The following is a 20,245-nucleotide window of genomic DNA, read 5'->3' on the forward strand; positions in this document are numbered from 1 at the left end:
GGGGAGGAGGGCGGGTGTTCGAGGGGAATGGGTGACGGGCACTGAGGTAGACACTTGACGGGATGAGCACTGGGTGTTTTTCTGTATGTTGGTAAATTGAACACCAATAAAAATTAATTAAAAAAAAAAACACACAAAGCATCCAGGATAAGAAAACAAACAAACAAAAAAAAGGAATGTTGCTTTGCCCTTCTCCTGTTCTTTTTTTTAAAATTTTTTTTATTTATGATAGTCACACAGAGAGAGAGAGAGAGAGAGGCAGAGGGAGAAGCAGGCTCCATGCACCAGGAGCCCGACGTGGGATTCAATCCCGGGTCTCCAGGATCACGCCCTGGGCCAAAGGCAGGCGCTAAACCGCTGCGCCACCCAGGGATCCCACTTTCTCCTGTTCTAAAATAAGCCTAGGAGGTCCGGGGTGGCTCAGTCGGTTGAACCTCCCGACTCTCTTTTTTTTGTTTTAATTAATTTTTATTGGTGTTCAATTTACCAACATACAGAAAAACACCCAGTGCTCATCCCGTCAAGTGTCCGCCTCAGTGCCCGTCACACATTCACCCCCACCCCCCGCCCTCCTCCCCTTCCACCACCCCTAGTTCGTTTCCCCGAGTTAGGAGTCTTTATGTTCTGTCTCCCTTCCTGATATTTCCCAACATTTCTTTTCCCTTCCTTTATATTCCCTTTCACTATTATTTATATTCCCCAAATGAATGAGAACATACACTGTTTGTCCTTCTCCGATTGACTTACTTCACTCAGCATAATACCCTCCAGTTCCATCCACGTTGAAGCAAATGGTGGGTATTTGTCGTTTCTAATGGCTGAGTAATATTCCATTGTATACATAAACCACATCTCCTTTATCCATTCATCTTTCGATGGACACCGAGGCTCCTTCCACAGTTTGGCTATTGTGGCCATCCTCCCGACTCTTGATTTTGGTTCAGGCCATGATCTCAGGGTCGTAAGATCAAGCCCTGCGTTAGGCTCCAAGCTCAGTGAAAGTTTGCTTGAGATTCTCTCCCTCTCCCCCTCACCCTGCACACACATGCACTCTCTCTCTCATGAATAAATAAAATCTTAAAATTAGCTTAGGTATAGGACTAGCAAAGCTGTGCATTCCCTAAGGCAACACCAGCACAGTGAACTCGCAGAGTCTCAGGATTCTATAGAACCCAGGTCAGTGGCTACACCATGTGGTCAAGACCAAAGTCTTGACCAAAGACCACCACGTGGTCAAGAAGGCCTTGGATTTCTAGGCCTTCTTGCCCTGTCCAACATTTGGAAGGAGACTGAGTCTTCTGTGGCTAAGTCCCCAGGCTCCTGAACAATGTGGGGTAGGTTGGAGGTGGCTTTCAAGGGGTGCAACGCTGGAATCCCAGCTAAGAAGGGCTTGAGGGATCTCAAGGAAATATTTGTGCAAATTCTTAAGTGTCAGCTGATGGTGAGCTGCATCAAGAGCAGTAACATAAACCATAGCAAAATGTAAATGTTTTTTTTTTAATGTAAATTTTTTTTTTTAATGATAGTCACACACAGAGAGAGAGAGAGAGGCAGAGACACAGGCAGAGAGAGAAGCAGGCTCCATGCACCGGGAGCCCGACGTGGGATTTGATCCTGGGTCTCCAGGATCATGCCCTGGGCCAAAGGCAGGCGCCAAACCGGGGCGCCACCCAGGGATCCCAAATGTAAATGTTTTTAATGTTTATTAACCATCCCTGGGACAAAAAGACTATGGCCAAATTCCTCATGCCTCCCTTTTCTGTAACCATTAGTAACTGCACTGTTAGTAAGGCAATAAGGAAACAATATGTTAGCATGCCGGGCCAATGAAATTTAAAGTCCACACTGTTAGCCTTGACACTGTGTCCCAAAGCCTCTTCTTCCTGAGATTTGCCAAGGGAGAGAGGATTTGCCAAGGACAGTCTCCCAAAGGGGTGGTACATGTGTATTGTGCTCACCCCTGCCTGAGTGCAGAGGAGTTCTGGCCCAGGGTGCGGACCTGGGCTCTGTTCTCAGCAGTATCACCTGCATAAATGCCCTTGTCCCACTCCATGATCGTTGCTTGAGTTAAACTTCAATAAGTCCTGACTCTGCACTACAGCCTCCAAAATGGTACCCAGATCTCTGATCCTCAACAGGAAATGCATTTCAACTGGTGATATATTCCCTGGGTTTGAAACCTACCCGGGTATAAACAGGTGCGCCACGAAACAACTCCTTGGCACATGTACACGGTCTCCCTGCCCACGAGTATCCACTTTTCTTAGTCTTACTACATCCACCTGGAGCTCCTTTATACATACATGAGAAATGCAAATATTGATTCTATCTCCCCTCCCCTTAACACCAAAAGGGCATCTTATAAATGCTGTCCTGCCTCTGTGGTTCTCATTTTTTTTTTTCACATCAGTTACATATATGCTGTAAGGCCCTTGCTCTGGCTGTTCCCTCTGTGGCAAACTGTTCCCCAACTTTCGCAGGGAGCTCTGCTCTTCTTCAAAGCCTGTGCTTCTAAGGGTCACTTCTCAGTACTGCCTCCTCTTAATACCTTATTTTACTCACTTATTTTTCAAAACATATATATATATATATATATATACATATATATATATATATATATATATTTTAAGTAATCTCTACCCCCAACGTGGAGCTTGAACTCACAATCCCAAGATCAAGAGTCGCCTGTTCCATAGACTGAGCCAGCCAGGCACCCTGCCGCTTATTTTAAACTGTACCCCTGTATTCTCAACTCCTCTTTCCTACCCCGCTTTTTTTTTTTTAATGGTATTTGTCATCTTGAAATATTCCATATAATTCACTTATTCATTGCCTATCTACTCCCCACTGGAAGAAGGTGAGCTCCAGGAGAGATGCAAGCCCAGTCTGATTTGTTTACTCGTGATCTCCAAGTACACAGAGGATTTACAGAGTATGTGTTGATCATATGATACACTATAGCAATTTTAACTTCTTTTTTTTAACTTCTTTTTTTTTTTTTAAAAGATCTTATTTATTTATTTATTCATTCATTCATTCATTTGAGAGAGGGAGCATGAGCAGGGTAGGAGGTGAGGAGAGACAGAGGGAGAAAGAGAAGCAGACTCCCCCCTGAGCAGAAAGCCTGACATCCAGCCCCACATGGGGCTCCCTGCTCAGCAGGGACAGAGAGTCTGCTTCTCCCTCTGCCCTTCCCCTTGCTTGTGCGTGCATGTATGCATGCGCTGTCTCTCTCAAATAAATGAAATCTTAAAAAAATAAATAAATAAAATGTATCATTTCTTTCTGCTTACTGAATCTTTCCAGACATTAGCAAAATGTATTAAGAGTTCCCCTTTGCACTGGCTCAGCTGGTTAAGTGATCTACTCTTGAGTTTGGCTCAGGTCATGATCTCAGGGTTCTGAGATCAAGCCCCAGGTCGGACTCCTCCCTCAGCAAATAGTCTGCTTGAGATTCTCTCCCTCTGCTCTTCCCCTGCTCTCTCTCTCTCTCTCTTTCTCTGTCTCTCAAAATAAATAAATAAATTTTTAAAAACAAATAAAAGAGAGTTCCTCTTTGCAAATATCAGCAGCTCTGGATTTTCCATTACATGAGCGAGCCCAAGAAGTCAAATAATGTATAGCAGTAGAGAGGAAAGAGCAGTGGAGCTTGAGGGCAAGGGGGAGGAGAATGCAAACAAGAGAAGAGACAGAGTGAAAAAACCCCAGTCCCAAAAAAAAAAAAAAAACCCCAGTCCCCAGCCCCCCAGGGAAAGAAGCGTCCTGGGGGATCCCTGGGCGGCTCAGTGGTTGAATGCAGCCCAGGGCATGACCCTAGGGTCCTGGGATCGAGTCCCGCATCGGGCTCCCTGCATGGAGCCTGCTTCTCCCTCTGCCTCTGTCTCTGCCTCTCCCTCTCCCTCTGTGTCTCTCATGAATAAATAAATAAAATTAAAAAAATTTAAAAAAAAGGACAGAAGCATCCTGGAGGGCACACACTCATCAGCTGCCCTGTACCTGATCCGTGCACCAGTACCAGAGGGATGGGATGGACATTCCAAATATGATCCCAGGCCATGGGAGATCAGATGTCAGGGGGTCTCGGAAAATATGGAAGGCGTCCTCTCGGGGCAGCCCGCAGCTGCTGTTCTCACTCCGGTTGCTAGCCAGGGCCAAGAAATACTTCTCCTTCAGGCCTTCCATCCCGCCAATTGCAGCAAAGCCTGGAATTCAGAGGAAGCCCAAATTTGCCAGAGACTCAGAACAATCCACAGCGAGTGGTAAGGGGATGGCTGGGTGGGTGGCATCCTATTGAGAGCAGAGCTAACAAAGAAAGTTAGTCACCTTCGAGGCTCTTCGCTTTGTTTTGATGCCTTTGGCAGTGGTCATTTATTGCTTCTCAGAATACTAATAACCAATGCATCATACAAAATGCATAGGATTATAAAGGAAACCAGGTATGTTGAAGGCAATCAACAAAACATCAAAACTGTGACTTAGTATGCACAGTTTTGCTTAATAATGCAGTTATTGGGCAGCCCTGGTGGCGCAGCGGTTTAGTGCCGCCTGCAGCCCAGGGCTTGATCCTGGAGACCCTGGATCGAGTCCAGCGTCAGGCTCTCTGTATGAAGCCTGCTTCTCCCTCTGCCTGTGTCTCTGCCTCTCTCTCTCTCTGTCTCTATGAATAAATAAATAAAATCTTTAAAAAATATAATAATGCAGTTATTTGCTCCATCAAACAGTAAGACCCAGTAGTAGGTCTAATAACTATTTATTCATTTATTTTTAAGTAATCTCTATGCCCAGCGTGGGGCTCAAACTCATAGTCCTGAGATGAAGTCACACACTCCACGGACTGAGCCAGCCAGGAGCCCCTGTAATAACAATTTGGTTTCAAAGTAGCCATGAGCACAAACAGTTCTTCAGTACCTCAGCAACAACTGTGAAAACATCTGGATAAAAACATCTGAGGTATCTCTTGGTATGAGAGTCACGGAGTATTAGCAAATATTCCTATGGTTTGTCGCCTACACTTACAATTTTTAAAATGCTACATTTTAATGTTAGGTTTATGAAAATATAGATGGGTGGGGTTTTTTTTTCCCATCCAAGTTCACATGAATATTTTTGTAAATTTTGATTATTTTTTTCAAGACTAATTTTTTTTTTCAAGACTAATTTTTGTAGATGGTTCTTTGGTTCTTTGATGCTGGAAAAAAGTATGTTTGCTGTTATAAGAATACTTGTTCAATTATATAATTTATAACTTCTTTTTTTTTCAATTATATAATTTATAACTTCTAAATCCTGTGTCCTGTGAAGTGTTAAAGTCTTGGTACTATTTTGGTTTCTGTCAATTTCTCCTATTTCTAACAACTTTTGCTTTGTATATGTTGCTGCAGTTTTGGATTCTTTTTTCTTTTTTAAAGTAATCTGTATACCCAGCATGGGGTTTGAACTTGACCCTGAGATCAAGAGTCAGATGCTTTACTAACTGAGTCAGCCAGGAGCCCCACTGCAATGTTACTTAATATATAAAGTTTATGTCTTCATCTAAATCTTAGAGAATGCCAAGCAAGATCAATATATTCCCATCTACATTTATCATACTAAAACTGCTGAAAATACAGAAAAAAATCTTGACGGCAGACAATGAGGGCAAGGAGGAACCCACACTACTACAGAGAAAGGAACAAAGAATTACAACAAAAAAGAGGGGTGACACCTAGGTGGCTCAGTCGGTTGAGCATCTGACTCTTGGTCTCTTTGTTTTGGCTCAGGTCATGATCTCATGGGTCATGGGAATGAGTCCTACATAGGGCTCTGCCCTCAGTGGGGAGTCAGCCTGAAGATTGTCTCCCTCTGCTCCTACCCTGCTCTCTCTCTCTCTCTGTCTCTCTTTCTCTAAAATAGATAAATAAGGGCCTCTGGAAAAAAAAGGGGGGGGGCCCCTGGGTGGCTCAGATGGTTAAGCATCTTGCCTTTAGCTCAGGTCATAATCTCCAGGTCCTGGAATTGAGCCCCATATTGGGCTCACTGCTCAGCGGGGAGTCTGCTTCTTCCTCTCTTTCTGCCTCTCCCCGTGCTTGTGCTCTGTCTCTCAAATGAATAAATAAAAAATATTTTAAATAATATATATAAATAAGGGGCACCTGGGTGGCTCAATGGTTGAGCATCTGCCCAGTCTTAAGGTCAAGTACCACATCAGGCTCCTCCTGCAGGGAGCCTGCTTCTCCCTCTGCCTATGTCTCTGCCTCTCTCTCTGTGTCTCTCATAAATAAATAAAAAATATATATATAAATCTTAAAAAACAAACAAAAGGGACTACAGCAGACTTCTTAAGATGCATGCAGGCCAGGGGGCCTGGGCTGGCTCAGTTGGAGGAACCTGTGACTTTTGATCTCAGGGTTGTGAGTTCGAGCCCCACATAGGGTGTAGAGATTACTTAAAAATATTTGAGAAAGGAAAAAAAAAAAAAATATTTGAGAAAGGGATCCCTCGGTGGCTCAGCGGTGGTTTAGCGCCTGCCTCCGGCCCAGGTCATGATCCTGGAGTCCCGGGATCAAGTCCCACATCAGACTCCCTGCATGGAGCCTGCTTCTCCCCTGCCTGTGTCTCTGCCTCTCTCTCTCTCTCTCTCTCTCTCTGCATCTCTATGAATAAATAAATAAAAATCTTTTAAAAAATAAAAAAATAGAATATTATACTCAGTGAAAATTTTTTTTTCAAAAAAAATTTTTGTTTTTCAGACAAACATTATAAGAAATAAAAAAGAGAGAGAGAGAGAGAGAGAGAAAGAGAGATTCAGAAATAGCCAAAATGAAGGTTAATATAAAAGGCTTTTTAGGGCAGCCCCAGTGGCTCAGCAGTTTAGCGAGCCTAGGGCATGATCCTGGAGATCCGGGATCGAATCCCACGTCGGGCTCCCTGCATGGAGCCTGCTTCTGTCTCTGTCTCTGTCTCTGTCTCTCTCTCTCTGCGTCTCTCATGAATAAATAAATAAAATCTTTAAAAAAAAAAAAAAAAAAAAGGCTTTTTAGGTGTGCCTGGATGACTCAGTCAGTTACCCTCTGCCTTTGGCTCGGGTCATGACCCCAGGTTCCTGGAATGGAGCCCCACTTCAGGCTCCCCGTGAAGCCTGCTTCTCCCTCTGCCTCTGTCTCTGTGTCTCTCATGAATAGATAAATAAAATTTTTTTTTAAAGGCTTTTTACATTTTTCTTAAGATTTTTTAAAAAGTTATCTCAACACCCAGTGTGGGGCTTAAACTCACAACCCCAAGATCAAGAGTCACATACTCTTCCAACTGAGCCAGCCAGGCACCCTAAAAGCCTTTTTTTTAAAGATCTTTTTTTCTTCTTTTTAATCACTCTAAAAGATAATCGACTATCTAAAGCAAAACTTGTAGCAGTATATTGGGGTTTAGAGCATATGTAAATGTATGTCTTGAGAAAGAAAAAGTGGGAGGCATCACACTTCCTGATTTCCAACATATTATAAAGCTGTAGAAATCAAACACGATTTTATGCCTACGGTGTTGGCACAAAAAGGCTCCTAGATGAATGGGACTGAATTGAGGGCACAGAAGTAAACCCACATATGTAGGGTCAATTAATTTTCAACATGTGGAAAGTTGCAGATATCTTGGGAGAATATCTAATAGATACAGCAGATTGAGGACGATTCCTGGAGGCTGATCTGTACCTTCTTTCCTGCCCGACTTAATGAATTAAGTAATGGAACTTCCCCATCAAGAACCCATAGTTTCGGGATCCTTGGGTGGCGCAGCGGTTTGGCGCCTGCCTTTGGCCCGGGGCGCGATCCTGGAGACCCCGGATCGAATCCCACATCAGGCTCCCGGTACATGGAGCCTGCTTCTTCTCCGCCTGTGTCTCTGCTTCTCTCTCTCTCTCTGTGACTATCATAAATAAATAAAAAAAAAAAAAAATTAAAAAAAAAAAAAAAAGAACCCATAGTTTCATGGAGAAAGATCTAGAGGTTTAGCTAAGAATAACAGACCTTGGGCAGATCTGTGTTGGTTCTCTCTTGCCTCAGAAAACCTGTTTTAAGTAGCTCATGGACCCCTGGGACATTCAAAGCGTTAGTATTTATGACAATGACATGTTTCTAGTGAGGCTGGACATTTGTCCTTCACATACATGTTACTCATCTGTATTTCCTCTTTACGTGTAGGATACCAGTGAAGTTTTTCATCTTATAGGGGCCCAACACATTTCTTTTTAAAGTTAATAGTAAGCCTTTTTTGTCTGGGTTGTGAAATGTTTATCCATGATTACTTCTTTGAAATTTTGTTTGAAAGACGAGAAAATAACACAAAATGGAAACCAGGCAGAAAAACACAATGTTAAGGGAAAACTCTTGTTTATACCCCTGGACCCCTGTTCCTAGACTATTCCTGAGTCTTTTCTTATGTTTCATGCCTTTGACACTTTCAAGAAACACGTTAGGTTATTTTGTAAAATGTCTCTCAATCAAGACCTCTGATAGGTTATTCTTGATTAAGTGGAGGTTACATCTTGTTGACAAGTATGGCACACGAGATGATGTGGTGTCCTCCCCATATCAGGAGCTACATGATGTCAATGTCTTATTTCCGGTGATACTAACCGTGATCACTTAGCTACAGTGGTGTGTGCCATGTTGCTCCCCGAAAAGTGACTGTTTTCCCATTGGTAATTAACACGTTTGGGACACAACAACTAAGACCACACAAAGATCCTATTTCTTCATGAACTTTTACCCACTAATGCTCATTTATCCTAAGATCTTGCCTGCAGATCATTGTGATGTCCTCATGGTGATTCTCTAGCTCTCTCTTCATCTATGTTTATTCATTGGAATTCTTCTATAAGGAAGAGTTGCCCCTTTGCCCCTTTTATTTATTAATCATTTATCTATATCAATATTGGAAGAACTATTCATTTTTACTTAAAAAGAAACTAAGTTTTGGGGCACCTGGGTGGTTCAGTAGGTTAAGAGTCTGACTCTTGATTTTGGCTCAGGTCATGAAGTTAGGGGTTGTGGGACTGAGCCCCACGTTGAGCTCTTCATTCAGTGGGAGGTCTGCTGGAGATTTTCTCTCCCTATGTGTCCCCCACCCCCGCTGTCTCTCTCTTTCCCTCCAAAATAAATAAATCTTAAAAAAAAAAAAAAGTAAGCCTCCATAAGCCTAGTTCTCTTCCAGCTAAAATAACCACATCTCAAGCAAATCACCCATGACAGGAATGCCCCAGTTGTAGGCTTTTGTCACTGGGTTTGCTGATCACAGTGATGAAAGCAGATGTCATTGAGAGAAGAGTTGTCACCCACCCAAGTGATCCTGGGGTCCCCACTTACTGTAGCCCATCAGGATGAGCGCTCCTATAAGCATGATCAGAGTCTGCAGGGCATCTGTATAGATCACAGCGGCCAGGCCACCTGGGGTTGAGGGTGGAGAAAAGCACTGAGGTGAGTGTCGGGTACCCTGATGGAGAGGAGTTACCCTGAGAAGCAGACAGAACCTGGAAGTTCAAGACCTGCCTGAGCAGATTTAAAGTGTTGTTTGCAAAGATAGCCATAGGCTCTCCTTGCCGGGTGCATGCCCATTTTGTACTGTGGCTTTCCCGCTTCTTCCATGTAGAGGTAAAGCTGATATCTCTACTTCTGAAATATGAGTTTGGCCAAATGGCTTGATACGGTGAGAGCGATAATGTACAGCTTCAAGCCTAGGCCTCAAGGGCCCAGAAGCTTCTGCCCTTGCTCTCATGTTGCCCTGAGACCATCATGCTTCTTTAAGAAGCCCACTTGCACCTCCTGGGGGGTGATGGCTCATACAGGGGAAAAGCTCAGCTAACCTCCAGCCACATGAGTGAGGCTGTCTTGCTCCAGCCAGCTGTTCCGGATGTCATCTACCTCCCATCCTCCATCGAGCCAGGTGACACCAGCTAAACATAACCCTAATGGCAAATCTATCAGCATCTGGATAGCATGATCTTTCCAGTCTCTGCCCTGTACTATACCTTTCTCTCCCTTCTTATCAAAGGGGAAAGAGAGGGCAGCCCGGGTGGTTCAGTGGTTTGGCGCTGCCTTCAGCCCAGGGCGTGATCCTGGGAACCCAGGATCGAGTCCCACATCAGGCTCCCTGCGTGGAGCCTGCTTCTCCCTCTGCCTGTGTCTCTGCCTCTCTCTCTCTCTGTCTCTCATGAATAAATAAATAAAATCTTTAAAAAGAAAAAAAAAGGGGGGGAAAGAGATCCTTATCGGATAGCACATTTACAAGTGGGCAAAGTCAGTGTGCAATAAAAAACCTGCACAGAAGTGTGGTGTTCTACTTGATTCCACTTCCCTTGCCAGCAGGAATCAGGACCCTATCATAAACGCGGAGAAACCTTTGATACTGGCCCTAACGTTCTGCTGCAATTAGCTGGCCAGACTCCAGTGATATCTTGCCACTAAAAGCCCATATCATTTCTATACTGGTGATTATTGAATATTTATCATGTGCTAGGTGAATGTTGAGTGTTTTATTCAGTCATTCAGCAAATCTCTGGTGAGCACCCTACCTAGAGGCAAACCAAACAGCATGTCCTGTCCTCAGAGAAATTAATGTAAGAGGGACACAGACCCCCAAACAAGAAACACAAGGATAAACTGCCTATTGCCACTAGCAACCATTTGCTCACTCAGCGTCAGCCACTTTGCCCGTTTTTTCCCCAAACAAGCAAAGCAGGTTCTCATCTTTTTTTTTTTTTTTTTTTTTAAGCAGGTTCTCATCTTAAGAGTATTTACATGCGGGGGGATCCCTGGGTGGCGCAGCGGTTTAGCGCCTGCCTTTGGCCCAGGGCGCGATCCTGGAGACCCGGGATCGAATCCCACATCAGGCTCCCGGTGCATGGAGCCTGCTTCTCCCTCTGCCTGTGTCTCTGCCTCTCTCTCTCTCTCTCTCACTGTGTGCCTATCATAAATAAATAAAAATTAAAAAAAAAAAAAAAAAAAAAGAGTATTTACATGCGGGATCCCTGGGTGGCGCAGCGGTTTGGCGCCTGCCTTTGGCCCAGGGTGTGATCCTGGAGACCCAGGATCGAATCCCACGTCAGGCTCCCGGTGCATGGAGCCTGCTTCTCCCTCTGCCTGTGTCTCTGCCTCTCTCTCTCTGTGTGACTATCATAAATAAATTTAAAAAAATTAAAAAGAAAAAAAAAACAAATAAAGCTGCTATAAATATTTAAAAAAAAAAAAAAAGAGTATTTACATGCTCCCATCCCTCTGCCTGGACTTCTCTTCCTCTGCACTTCTCTCTAGTGCTTCCTTCATACAATTTAAATGAGGTTCAAATATCACCTTAGAAAGGCCTTCCCCGAACATTCTCTATGGAAAAAACACCTCCTTACCCCATCACTCCCTGTCTCTCCCTGCTCAAACTTCCTTCAGAGCACTTATCAGACTATAACAATATATCCTGATATTATTTCTTGGTTTCCTTGTTCATTGTCTATCTCCTCAACCCCATTAGGATATAAGGTTCTTTGGAGTAAAGCTTTTGTCTGTTTTGTTTACTGCTGCACCCCGCTTCCTAGCACGATGTCAAGCACATGCTAGGTAATATACAGATATATTTGCAGAATGAATTACATTACACGAAGGCAGAGAAACTAGAGCAGAATATGAAGATAAAAAGGCAAATATTCAAAACCAGATACCCATCCAGGCCCTACCAGTCTCTCTCCTACGATGTAGCTCTGACGGGGATAAAGGAGGCTGCCTGACTTCAGATTCCAGAATTAGAGACACTTACCATCTAGCTTTACAGAATGCATGTAAATAAACATGCTCAGCACTGACAGTACTCAATAAATAGTTCTTCAATCAAAAAATGGAAAATAGCTTGATGCAGTTGTGGTGCATCTTTAAATCCTTCCTCTCTGATTGGGAAACCCTCTTCCTTTGAACAAGGGCTTAGAGAAATTACCTTATCTGGGGTCATGGAATGATGTGTAATGAATGGATGGTTTCAACACATTGGACCACCAGAAGATAGGCCAGGAAAAGATCAGGGGGTGCCACAGCCTCTCGAGCATCACCCCTCATTCAGACACACCTGCAATAGTGTACAGAGCCGTGATGGCCAGCAGCCCAACTATGGCCACGTAGAGATCCAGGTGCAGAGACTGCTGGATAAAGATGGCGCCTGCATACATGTCCACCTGGAGAGACATGAAGTTGACAGATGAAAGAATAGACGGACATTTTCAGCACAGGTTCCCCTAAGCCTGGATTCTGGCAAACACAGAAGAGTCTTATACTGCCCTTTCTTAAGCCACCTCTTCCTAGATTGGGGGTCTCAAACTGGAGCCCTGTGGGCCATTACATATGACCCCCATTCACTGGGCTAATCCAACAATCTCCTCAGTGGTCTTCCTGCTTCTACTCTTGGTCTTTTACCCTCCTTCCTTGACACGGCAACCTTTATCAAATCTGTAATGATCATATCATCCTTCTCCTGCCCATTAAAATTCTTCAGTGCCCCCCGCCCAATGGCCCCAAGATAATATCTACGTAGATATGTTAGAATTGCATGCCAGGCTTCATGGTCTGCTCACCCTTTTGGCCTCATCTTCTTCATTGCTTTTACATTCCCTGCTTCCCCAACAAGCCATGTTCACCCATCTGAAATGCCAGTCCCTCTTCCCTTAGTTGGTGATCCTCCCCGTTCATAATTTCCCTTGTGAAGGCTTCCCCACATCTGTAGCTTCCCACCAGACCGAGAGGCAGAGTTCTGAAAGGATGTTGTCATCCAGCGTCTTTCAAGCCTGCAGCTGGCATAGAGTCAATTATTGTTGTTTGGATTGAATGGAATTCCTCTGCACCACCCCCCTCACTTGGGATAAGCTCTCCCCAGCCCCAGCTGGAAGCAGAGGCAGCAGCAGCATGACTCAGGCTGGCTGAGCACATGCAAGCCAAATACATCTGCTTTTGGCCTCTTTCTGGAGATCTGCCCATCCAACCAAAGGTCAGAATGGGACAAGCAAAGAACCCAGGAGTTCTGTTTAAAAAAAAAAAAAGAAAAGAAAAGAAAAAAGAATGGGACAAGCTCAAAGGGCCTCAGCACATCTGATGAATAGCAAATGACTGCCTGATCCCAGAAGGCAGATAGCAGCCCCCACCAAGGATTGGCAGAGCTCTGGGAGTCCCATTCTGTGACCCGCACCATCCTGGCATGTTTCCAAAGAAGCTTTGGCAGGAGAGGACGGAGGCGTCCTTCACCCCACCTTTTCTCCCGCCTTCCTCTGCCCATGCTTATCCTTTCCCCCCACTCCTCCCATCCTCTAACCTCCCTGAAGCCTGCCCCACAGGACAAAATGCACATGCACAGGCAGGACACACTCCCAATGGGTATAATCAATCTTCTCCCCATGCTTTAGGGATTTGACCAAGCTGTGTCCCCTCCTTACCGAGATCTTGGTGAAGATATAGATAAATAGGTAGAGCACAGCTAAGATGATGGGGATCCTGTTGCCACCAAAGCGTTTCCTTAGGTATTCTGGCATCGTGGTGACCTGGGGGACAGAGCTGTGCTGTCACCACCCACCTGATTTGGGACACAAGGCCTCAGGGCACTGGCCCCTCCCCTCCCCTCTCTCCTTTCTCTAACTCAGCAGCACTGATGATCTTCTTATCATAGACTTAAGAAAGGAAGAGAAAATGGGGGGAGAGGGGTGGTTCAGTCGGTTAAGAATATGCCTTCAGTTCCAGTCATGATTCCAGGGTCCTGGGATTGTGTCCTGTGTCAGGCTCCCTACTCGGCAGGGAGTTTGTTTCTCCCTCTCCCTCTCCCCTCACTCATGCTGTGTCTCACTTTCTCCTTCTCTCAAATAAATAAAATCTTTTTAAAAAATACTTTGGGGGGAATGCCTGGGTGACTCAGTGCTTGAGTGTCTGCCTTTGGTTCAGGGTGTGATCCTGGAGTCCTGGGATTGAGTCCCGCAAGGGGCTCCCTGCATGGAGCCTGCCTCTCCCTCTGCCTGTGTCTCTGCCTCTCTCTCTGTGTATCTCTCATTAATAAATAAATAAATAAATAAATAAATAAAATCTTTTTAAGAAATAATAAAAAATAAAAATAAAATATATTGGTGTGGGCACCAGGGTGGCACAGTGGTTGAGCATCTGCCTTTAGCTCAGGATGTGATCCTGTGGTCCTGGGATTGAGTCCCACATCAGGCTCCCCAAAGGGAGCCTGCTTCTCCCTCTACCTGTGTCTCTGCCTCTCTCTCTGTGTCTCTCATGAATAGGTAAGTAAAAATCTTTTTAAAATAATACATTGGGGGTGTAGTCATGTAGCAAAGAAAATTAACACACCAGCTACATTCAATGAATAGTTTATCCTGATTCCATTCATAGATAGATTTTTTTTCAAAAGTAAAATGTCACCATACCGTTTAGTTACACATAATGAAATCTGGAAAGCAAAGCAAGGAAGAGAGTACAATGAAAGGAGAAAGCAAGGCATCGTCACGTGCAAAAGGCACAGGCGGCAGGTTATGATTTATGTGTCAATCTGGGTGTTCACTTTACAACAGTTTGTTAAGCCACACATTTGTGTTTTATCTTTTTTTTTGCATATTTATTTCCCAATAAAAATGGAGTGGGCAGCTTTTTATCTTTTCCTAGCATTGGCTTTTCTCATGTGCTGAATCTCTCCTTTGAATACTTGTATGATGCTGCCCCAAGGGCGTCTAGAACCTGAGAATTTTGTATTGAACAGCATAGCTTGGAGATCCTTTTCCAGCCATCTAACTGACTTCATCCGTTTGCCCGGCAGGATATCCCATAGTGTGGTTATCCTGCTCCCCTATTGATGAACATTGTGGTTGCTCCCACATTTTCCTATTATAAACAACCACATGTGTCAATTCAAGTCTTCTCCTCCTGCTTCTTCTCAACCTCCAGGCCCATGAATTCCTCCCTCACTCACAGCAGACAGCATTACCTTTTCCTTGCCAGAGAGAGTGGCTGAGAACATCTGGCTGCCCTACCTAGGAAATAACCTGCATCTCCACCCATCTTTACTCCTTTCCATAGAAGGCGCTAATACATACTTATTGATGCTTTGGCCCCAGAGACCATGGGTCCCAGTCCAGTGTTGTTACACCCCAGATATTTTGTCTATAAGGGAACTAGTCACAGGTGGAGGTGGGAAGACCCAGGCCAGCCACTTACAAAGGTCTTCTTTTATTTAGATTCCTTATTATCTCCAAGGTTACTTAACCATGTACCCCTGCCCTTTATACAGGATCACACTACATCTGGTACAAAGTGAGTTTTAAAATGATTCCTTTAGCAGCCTTCCCTACTTTGTGTATTTTTTTTAATATTGCATTTTTAAATATTGTCATAATAAAGAGTTAAAATCAGTTCTTGCTTTATGAATAATGTGATGGGACAGTATGATCTTGCCCTGTGTGGTAGGACCTCTGAAACAGAATGATGTCTAGACACTAGGAGTGACGTGAAGCTGTCAGATCAGAGGTGATTTTTTATTTTTTTAAATGTTTTATTTAGGGCAGCCCCGGTGGCTCAGCGGTTTAGCATCGCCTTCAGTCCAAGGTGTGATCCTGGAGTCCCACGACAGGCTCCCTGCATGGAGCCTGCTTCTCCTGTGTCTCTGCCTCTCTCTCTCTCTCTCTGTGTCTCTCTCATGAATAAATAAAACCTTTAAAAAAATAAAATAAATGTTTTATTTATTTATGCATGAGAGGGGGACACAGAGACACAGGCAGGGAGGAGCAGGCCCCCTGCGGGGAGCCCAGTGCAGACCCTATCTGGGATTCTAGGATCACGCCCCGGGCAGGAAGGCAGACGCTCAACCGCTGAGCCACCCACACGGCCCAGAAGTGAATTTTTTAAACTGCTTTTTCAAGGAGTCTAAAACAAGTGCCATTCAGAAACAAAAGTGCTGACCTTTCATTTTTACAGACATAGCTTCATTTTTACAGTTTTTTTTGTGCAAAGGAAGAAAAGTAGTCACATGTTATGGCTTAAACATCTAAAAGATACTACAAGAGTCCCCTGGGTGGCTCAGCAGTTGAGCGTCTGTCTTTGGCTCAGGTCGTGATCCTGGGGTCCTGGGATCAGGTCCCGCATCAGGTTTCCTGCGGGGAGGCTGTTTCTCCCTCTGCCTAAGTCTCTGCCTTTCTCTGTATGTCTCTCATGAATGGATAAGTGAAGTCTTTAAAATAAATAAATAAATAAATAAATAAATAAATAAATAAATAACACTGAGTCTCATGTCTATGTCTTGGCATTGAAAAAAAATTTGTTTTTGAGCTCCCGTTTCTTACCAAGTGTGAGGTGTTCAGGAGGAGGCTCCCCAGGTCTCGTCTTTCCAGTGTCCCTCACCCTGCGGGCATCTCTCCACCCCCAGGGACTGGCTAATGGATGTCCTCAGGTGAGAGGGAGGGAACATGAGGGGGACCCTCCCAAGGGGTTTCCCCATCCCATAGCACCCCGACTCCCTCAGACTCACCTGACCAGCAATATAGATGGGAAGGAAGATCCAGGCCAACATGAGCACGAGAAACAAGCCCTGCCCAAGAAAACAGAGTCAGGACTCGCCTCCCACCCACAGCCAAGTGCTGATTTGGGTTTCCCTCTGCACCTGGAGGGACCTGGCTTGGCTCCTCCTTAGGTTCAGGACCTCCTCGTATTTCCATGGTGAAATGGGACAAGGGGATGAAGGAGGAAGGAATGGAAATACATGAACCCCGTTATGCGGTAATGTGCATAGTGAACTTAAGCCTGCAGCACAGAATAAGTATTTTTAAAATGTTAGTCATGGGGCACCTGGGTGGCTCAGTGGGTTACACATCTGCTTTCAGCTCAAATGTGATCTTGGGGTCCTGGGATGGAGCTCTGCACTGGGTTCCCTGCAAAGGGGTCTGCTTCTCCCTCTCTCTCTAGCCCTAAACCCCCAACCTTTAACCCCTGCTTGTGCACGCTCTCTCTCTCTTGCTGCCTCTCTCTCTCAAATAAATAATAAAAGCTTTTTAAGAAAAATAAAAATAAAACTGTTAATCAGTATGAAGGTGAAAATCCCTACTGATTGTGCATGCCCACCTCTCAGTGAAAATCATACTTTGCATGAGCCCCGCTACACAGGACAGTGTGTCCTAACTCTTGGGGATCTGTAGGGTGGCATAAAAGTCAAGAACCACTGAACCACAGAACTACATTTTTGTGACGGCCGACTGGTATCTAATACACAGAAATACCTTTGGGTCCCAGGGCACTTTCTATCATCTGCATCCACAAGGGAGAGGTTCTGAGCCCTCCTCTCCCACACATTGGCTTGTTGGGGTCCAGCTTTCTGGACCCACCTCAAGCAAACCCAGGTGAGACAGAAGCCTGAAGACTAGGGGTGCCATTGGTGCTTCCTGCTTGTTTTCTCATGAAGTAGAATTCTATTTTTAAAAAAGTATATGGCAAAAAAAAAAAAAAAAGTATATGGCAGGGGCACCTGGTGGCTCAGTCAGTTAAGCATCCAACTCTTGGTTTTGGCTCAGGTCATGATCTCGGGGTTGGGAGATCAGGGTCTGCCTTGGGCTCCACACTCAGCAACAGAGAATACTTGGTTTTCTCTCCCTCTGCCCCTCCCCTTACTCCAGCGTGCATGTGTGCACTCTCTCTCTCAAATAAATAAATATATAAATAAAATCTTAAAAAAAAAAAAAGTTACACGGCACTCACACTGTCCCCCCAGGATCCATTAGAGCTGTATCCACCCTGGTAAAATACTTACACTCAACTCATAAGCAGTGACAGAAATGCCTGTAGCAGCTCCCGACCCTGCCAGGCCAACAAAATGTCCACTTCCAACATTGCTGGCAAACAAGGATGCCCCCACCTGTGGGGAGATGGACAAGTCAGATCTGGGAGCCAAGGTTTATGGTACCTTCTCCCCACCCCTAGTTCTTCCCATGCTCCAGAGACACCAAGACAGAAGAAGTGGAGAAGGCAAAGCCATCCCTAGCCTCTCTGGCACATTTTCTTCAAGCTAAAAAAAGAATCTTCTCCCCCGAGACTCTTTTATTTCCATCTTTCAGAAATTGGCATAACAAATATGCATATTTATGATGGCTAAAATGTGAATTGTGCCCTATAGGATTGTGCAGTGCACAATATGAACAACTGAACGCAGCTTCCCTGGGGGAAAGGATGACGGGTATTGTGGAAGGTGCTTTATGATGAAAATCAGGAAGCCTGTGTTATATCCCAGTTCTGCTTCTAACTTAGCAAAGTAGATAGCCCTCCTTCTGGTAGAACACTAAGTGGCCAATGCATATACTCCTTGTATCCAATGCCTGGTCTCAACTGATTAGCCCAGACAGCCTTGGGCACCTGGCCCAAGCTGGGTCAATTACATTTTCTCTCCTGGGAATCTGGAACTGGGACATCACCTCTGTTACTAAATCCTAGCTAGTTTCTCTCGCTGAAGCCTGTATTCTCTCGGTTCAATATAGAGATTAGCCTGTGATGGAAAGTTGATAAAGATTTATTAGTAAAAAAAGAAAATAAGGAAATAAAAATAAATAAAAAGATTTATTAGTACCAAGCTGTGACTTTTTCTTTTATGTAATCAGGAGGATTGACAGAGAGAAGGAAAAGGATTACGTTCACTACTATGTAATTTGATGATATTTAATGCTGTGTAGGCTTGCAATGGAGAAATCTTTGGGCAATTGTTACCCATACTTCAGGAAACACTAGACTATAAGATCCTTTGGGAATAATGCTCATCCAGAAGAAGAGAAGTTGCTATGGGCAGATGGAAGGAAGGAAAAAAGAAAGGAAGGAAGGGAGGGAGGGAAACCATGTCCTAGTGACATCACTTGAGCCTCTGCCCTCAGCCATACCTGAAACCAACCTAACTAGATTTTTCCCTTAGGTGAGCTGATGAATTCTTTTTGACTTGACTTCCACACAGCACGCAACCAGAATTCTGAGAGACCAAAGGCTAAACAGAACATTAGCACTTGAAGAATCTTTGAGAAGTGACTTTAATTGAACCAAAGATCACTTACTGGCCACCACACCATGTCCGCTCCAGCAAGGAAGTAGCCTTTCACTGTGTCTCTCTTGGTCTTCACTGTTGACTGAAACAAAGAAGAGGGGTGGGTAAAAATCACAGGCATCCCAGAGTGCCTGGACCCTGGATTACCAACTGGGAGTCCAGCAGGCCAGACTTGGACATCAAATATAGTTTGGGTGTTTGTTTGTTTGTTTTTTACCCACAGTTAATTACCCACAGTTAATTTCGGGATCCCTGGGTGGCTCAGCAGTTTAGCACCTGCTTTTGGCTCAGGGTATGATCCTGGAGTCTCGGGATCGAGTCCCACATCAGACTCCTTGCATGGAGCCTGCTTCTCCCCTGCCTGTGTCTCTGCCTGCCTCTCTCTCTCTCTCTTTCTCTCTCTCTCTCTCTCTCTCTCAGTGTCTCTCTCATGAATAAATAAATAAAATCTTTTAAAAATATTCTTTCATTTCAGTGCTTTAGAGAAGATATAAATTCTTCAGTTCATTCAACCCCTACCACTCCTTGCTTCACATACTTATGGCTCACCTGTGTATTTGAGTTTTCAACCCATGCCTCATCTAAGAGAGCTCATGATGGGCACCACTTATTTGAGTGTTAGTGCTGCATCGCACCATAGTAGCACAGCTGTCTGACACCACACTATGCATCTTACAGCATCATCTCATGTTAATCCCTACCAACCTCCATGAAGTTGCTGTCATTAGACCAATCTAACTGATGAATTAATGGAGGCTCAAAAGCAAAGTTATTTATCCTGTACCACATTTCTAGAATGGCCAGGAATTCAGACCCAGGTTTGATTTGGGAACCCATGTTCTTAGCTGGTCTCCAAAACCATCTTTAGAAGGAATGAGCTTCCAGGCATTAAGGGTATTTGAATAGAGACATGTTGGCTACTGAGTAGCTTGTTGGATCTTGGTTAAGTTGTTGAACTCTGAGCTTGGACGTGAATGTTGGTAAGGGAATTCTTATTGGATTGGAGATGGCATGAAATGTTATCATCCCTGCAAATGCTCTTGCTATAGAAATAACAGAAGCTGTGGTTCATTCCAGCTGAATCCTGACACAGCAAGTTTTTGTTTTTGTTTTTTTAAATAAAGAACTCCTTGGGGCACCTGGGTGGCTTGGTGGCTGAACGTCTGCCTTCAGCTCAGGTCGTGATCCTGGGATCCTGGGA

At 44.4% G+C, this 20,245-nt stretch overlaps 1 protein-coding gene across 2 annotated transcripts in view; it reads right to left on the reverse strand.

Annotated features, from left to right (window-relative positions):
* The window catches only part of SLC5A11 (solute carrier family 5 member 11), a 46,358-nt gene that overhangs the window by 14,990 nt on the left and 11,123 nt on the right, over nt 1-20,245 (reverse strand). Inside the window, exons 3-9 of one of the 2 annotated variants that reach the window (XM_041747016.1) lie at nt 19,055-19,126; nt 17,773-17,877; nt 16,501-16,560; nt 13,430-13,534; nt 12,076-12,181; nt 9,336-9,416; nt 3,997-4,202 (exon numbers count right to left, since the gene is read on the reverse strand). In XM_041747016.1, coding sequence (XP_041602950.1) covers nt 3,997-4,202; nt 9,336-9,416; nt 12,076-12,181; nt 13,430-13,534; nt 16,501-16,560; nt 17,773-17,877; nt 19,055-19,126 — 735 coding nt within the window. The remainder of the gene's footprint in view (nt 1-3,996; nt 4,203-9,335; nt 9,417-12,075; nt 12,182-13,429; nt 13,535-16,500; nt 16,561-17,772; nt 17,878-19,054; nt 19,127-20,245) is intronic. The other variant, XM_041747017.1, reaches the window with a different exon arrangement.

Source organism: Vulpes lagopus, chromosome 3 (genome assembly GCF_018345385.1).
Source record: "Vulpes lagopus strain Blue_001 chromosome 3, ASM1834538v1, whole genome shotgun sequence".
NCBI classification, from domain to species: Eukaryota; Metazoa; Chordata; class Mammalia; order Carnivora; family Canidae; genus Vulpes; species Vulpes lagopus.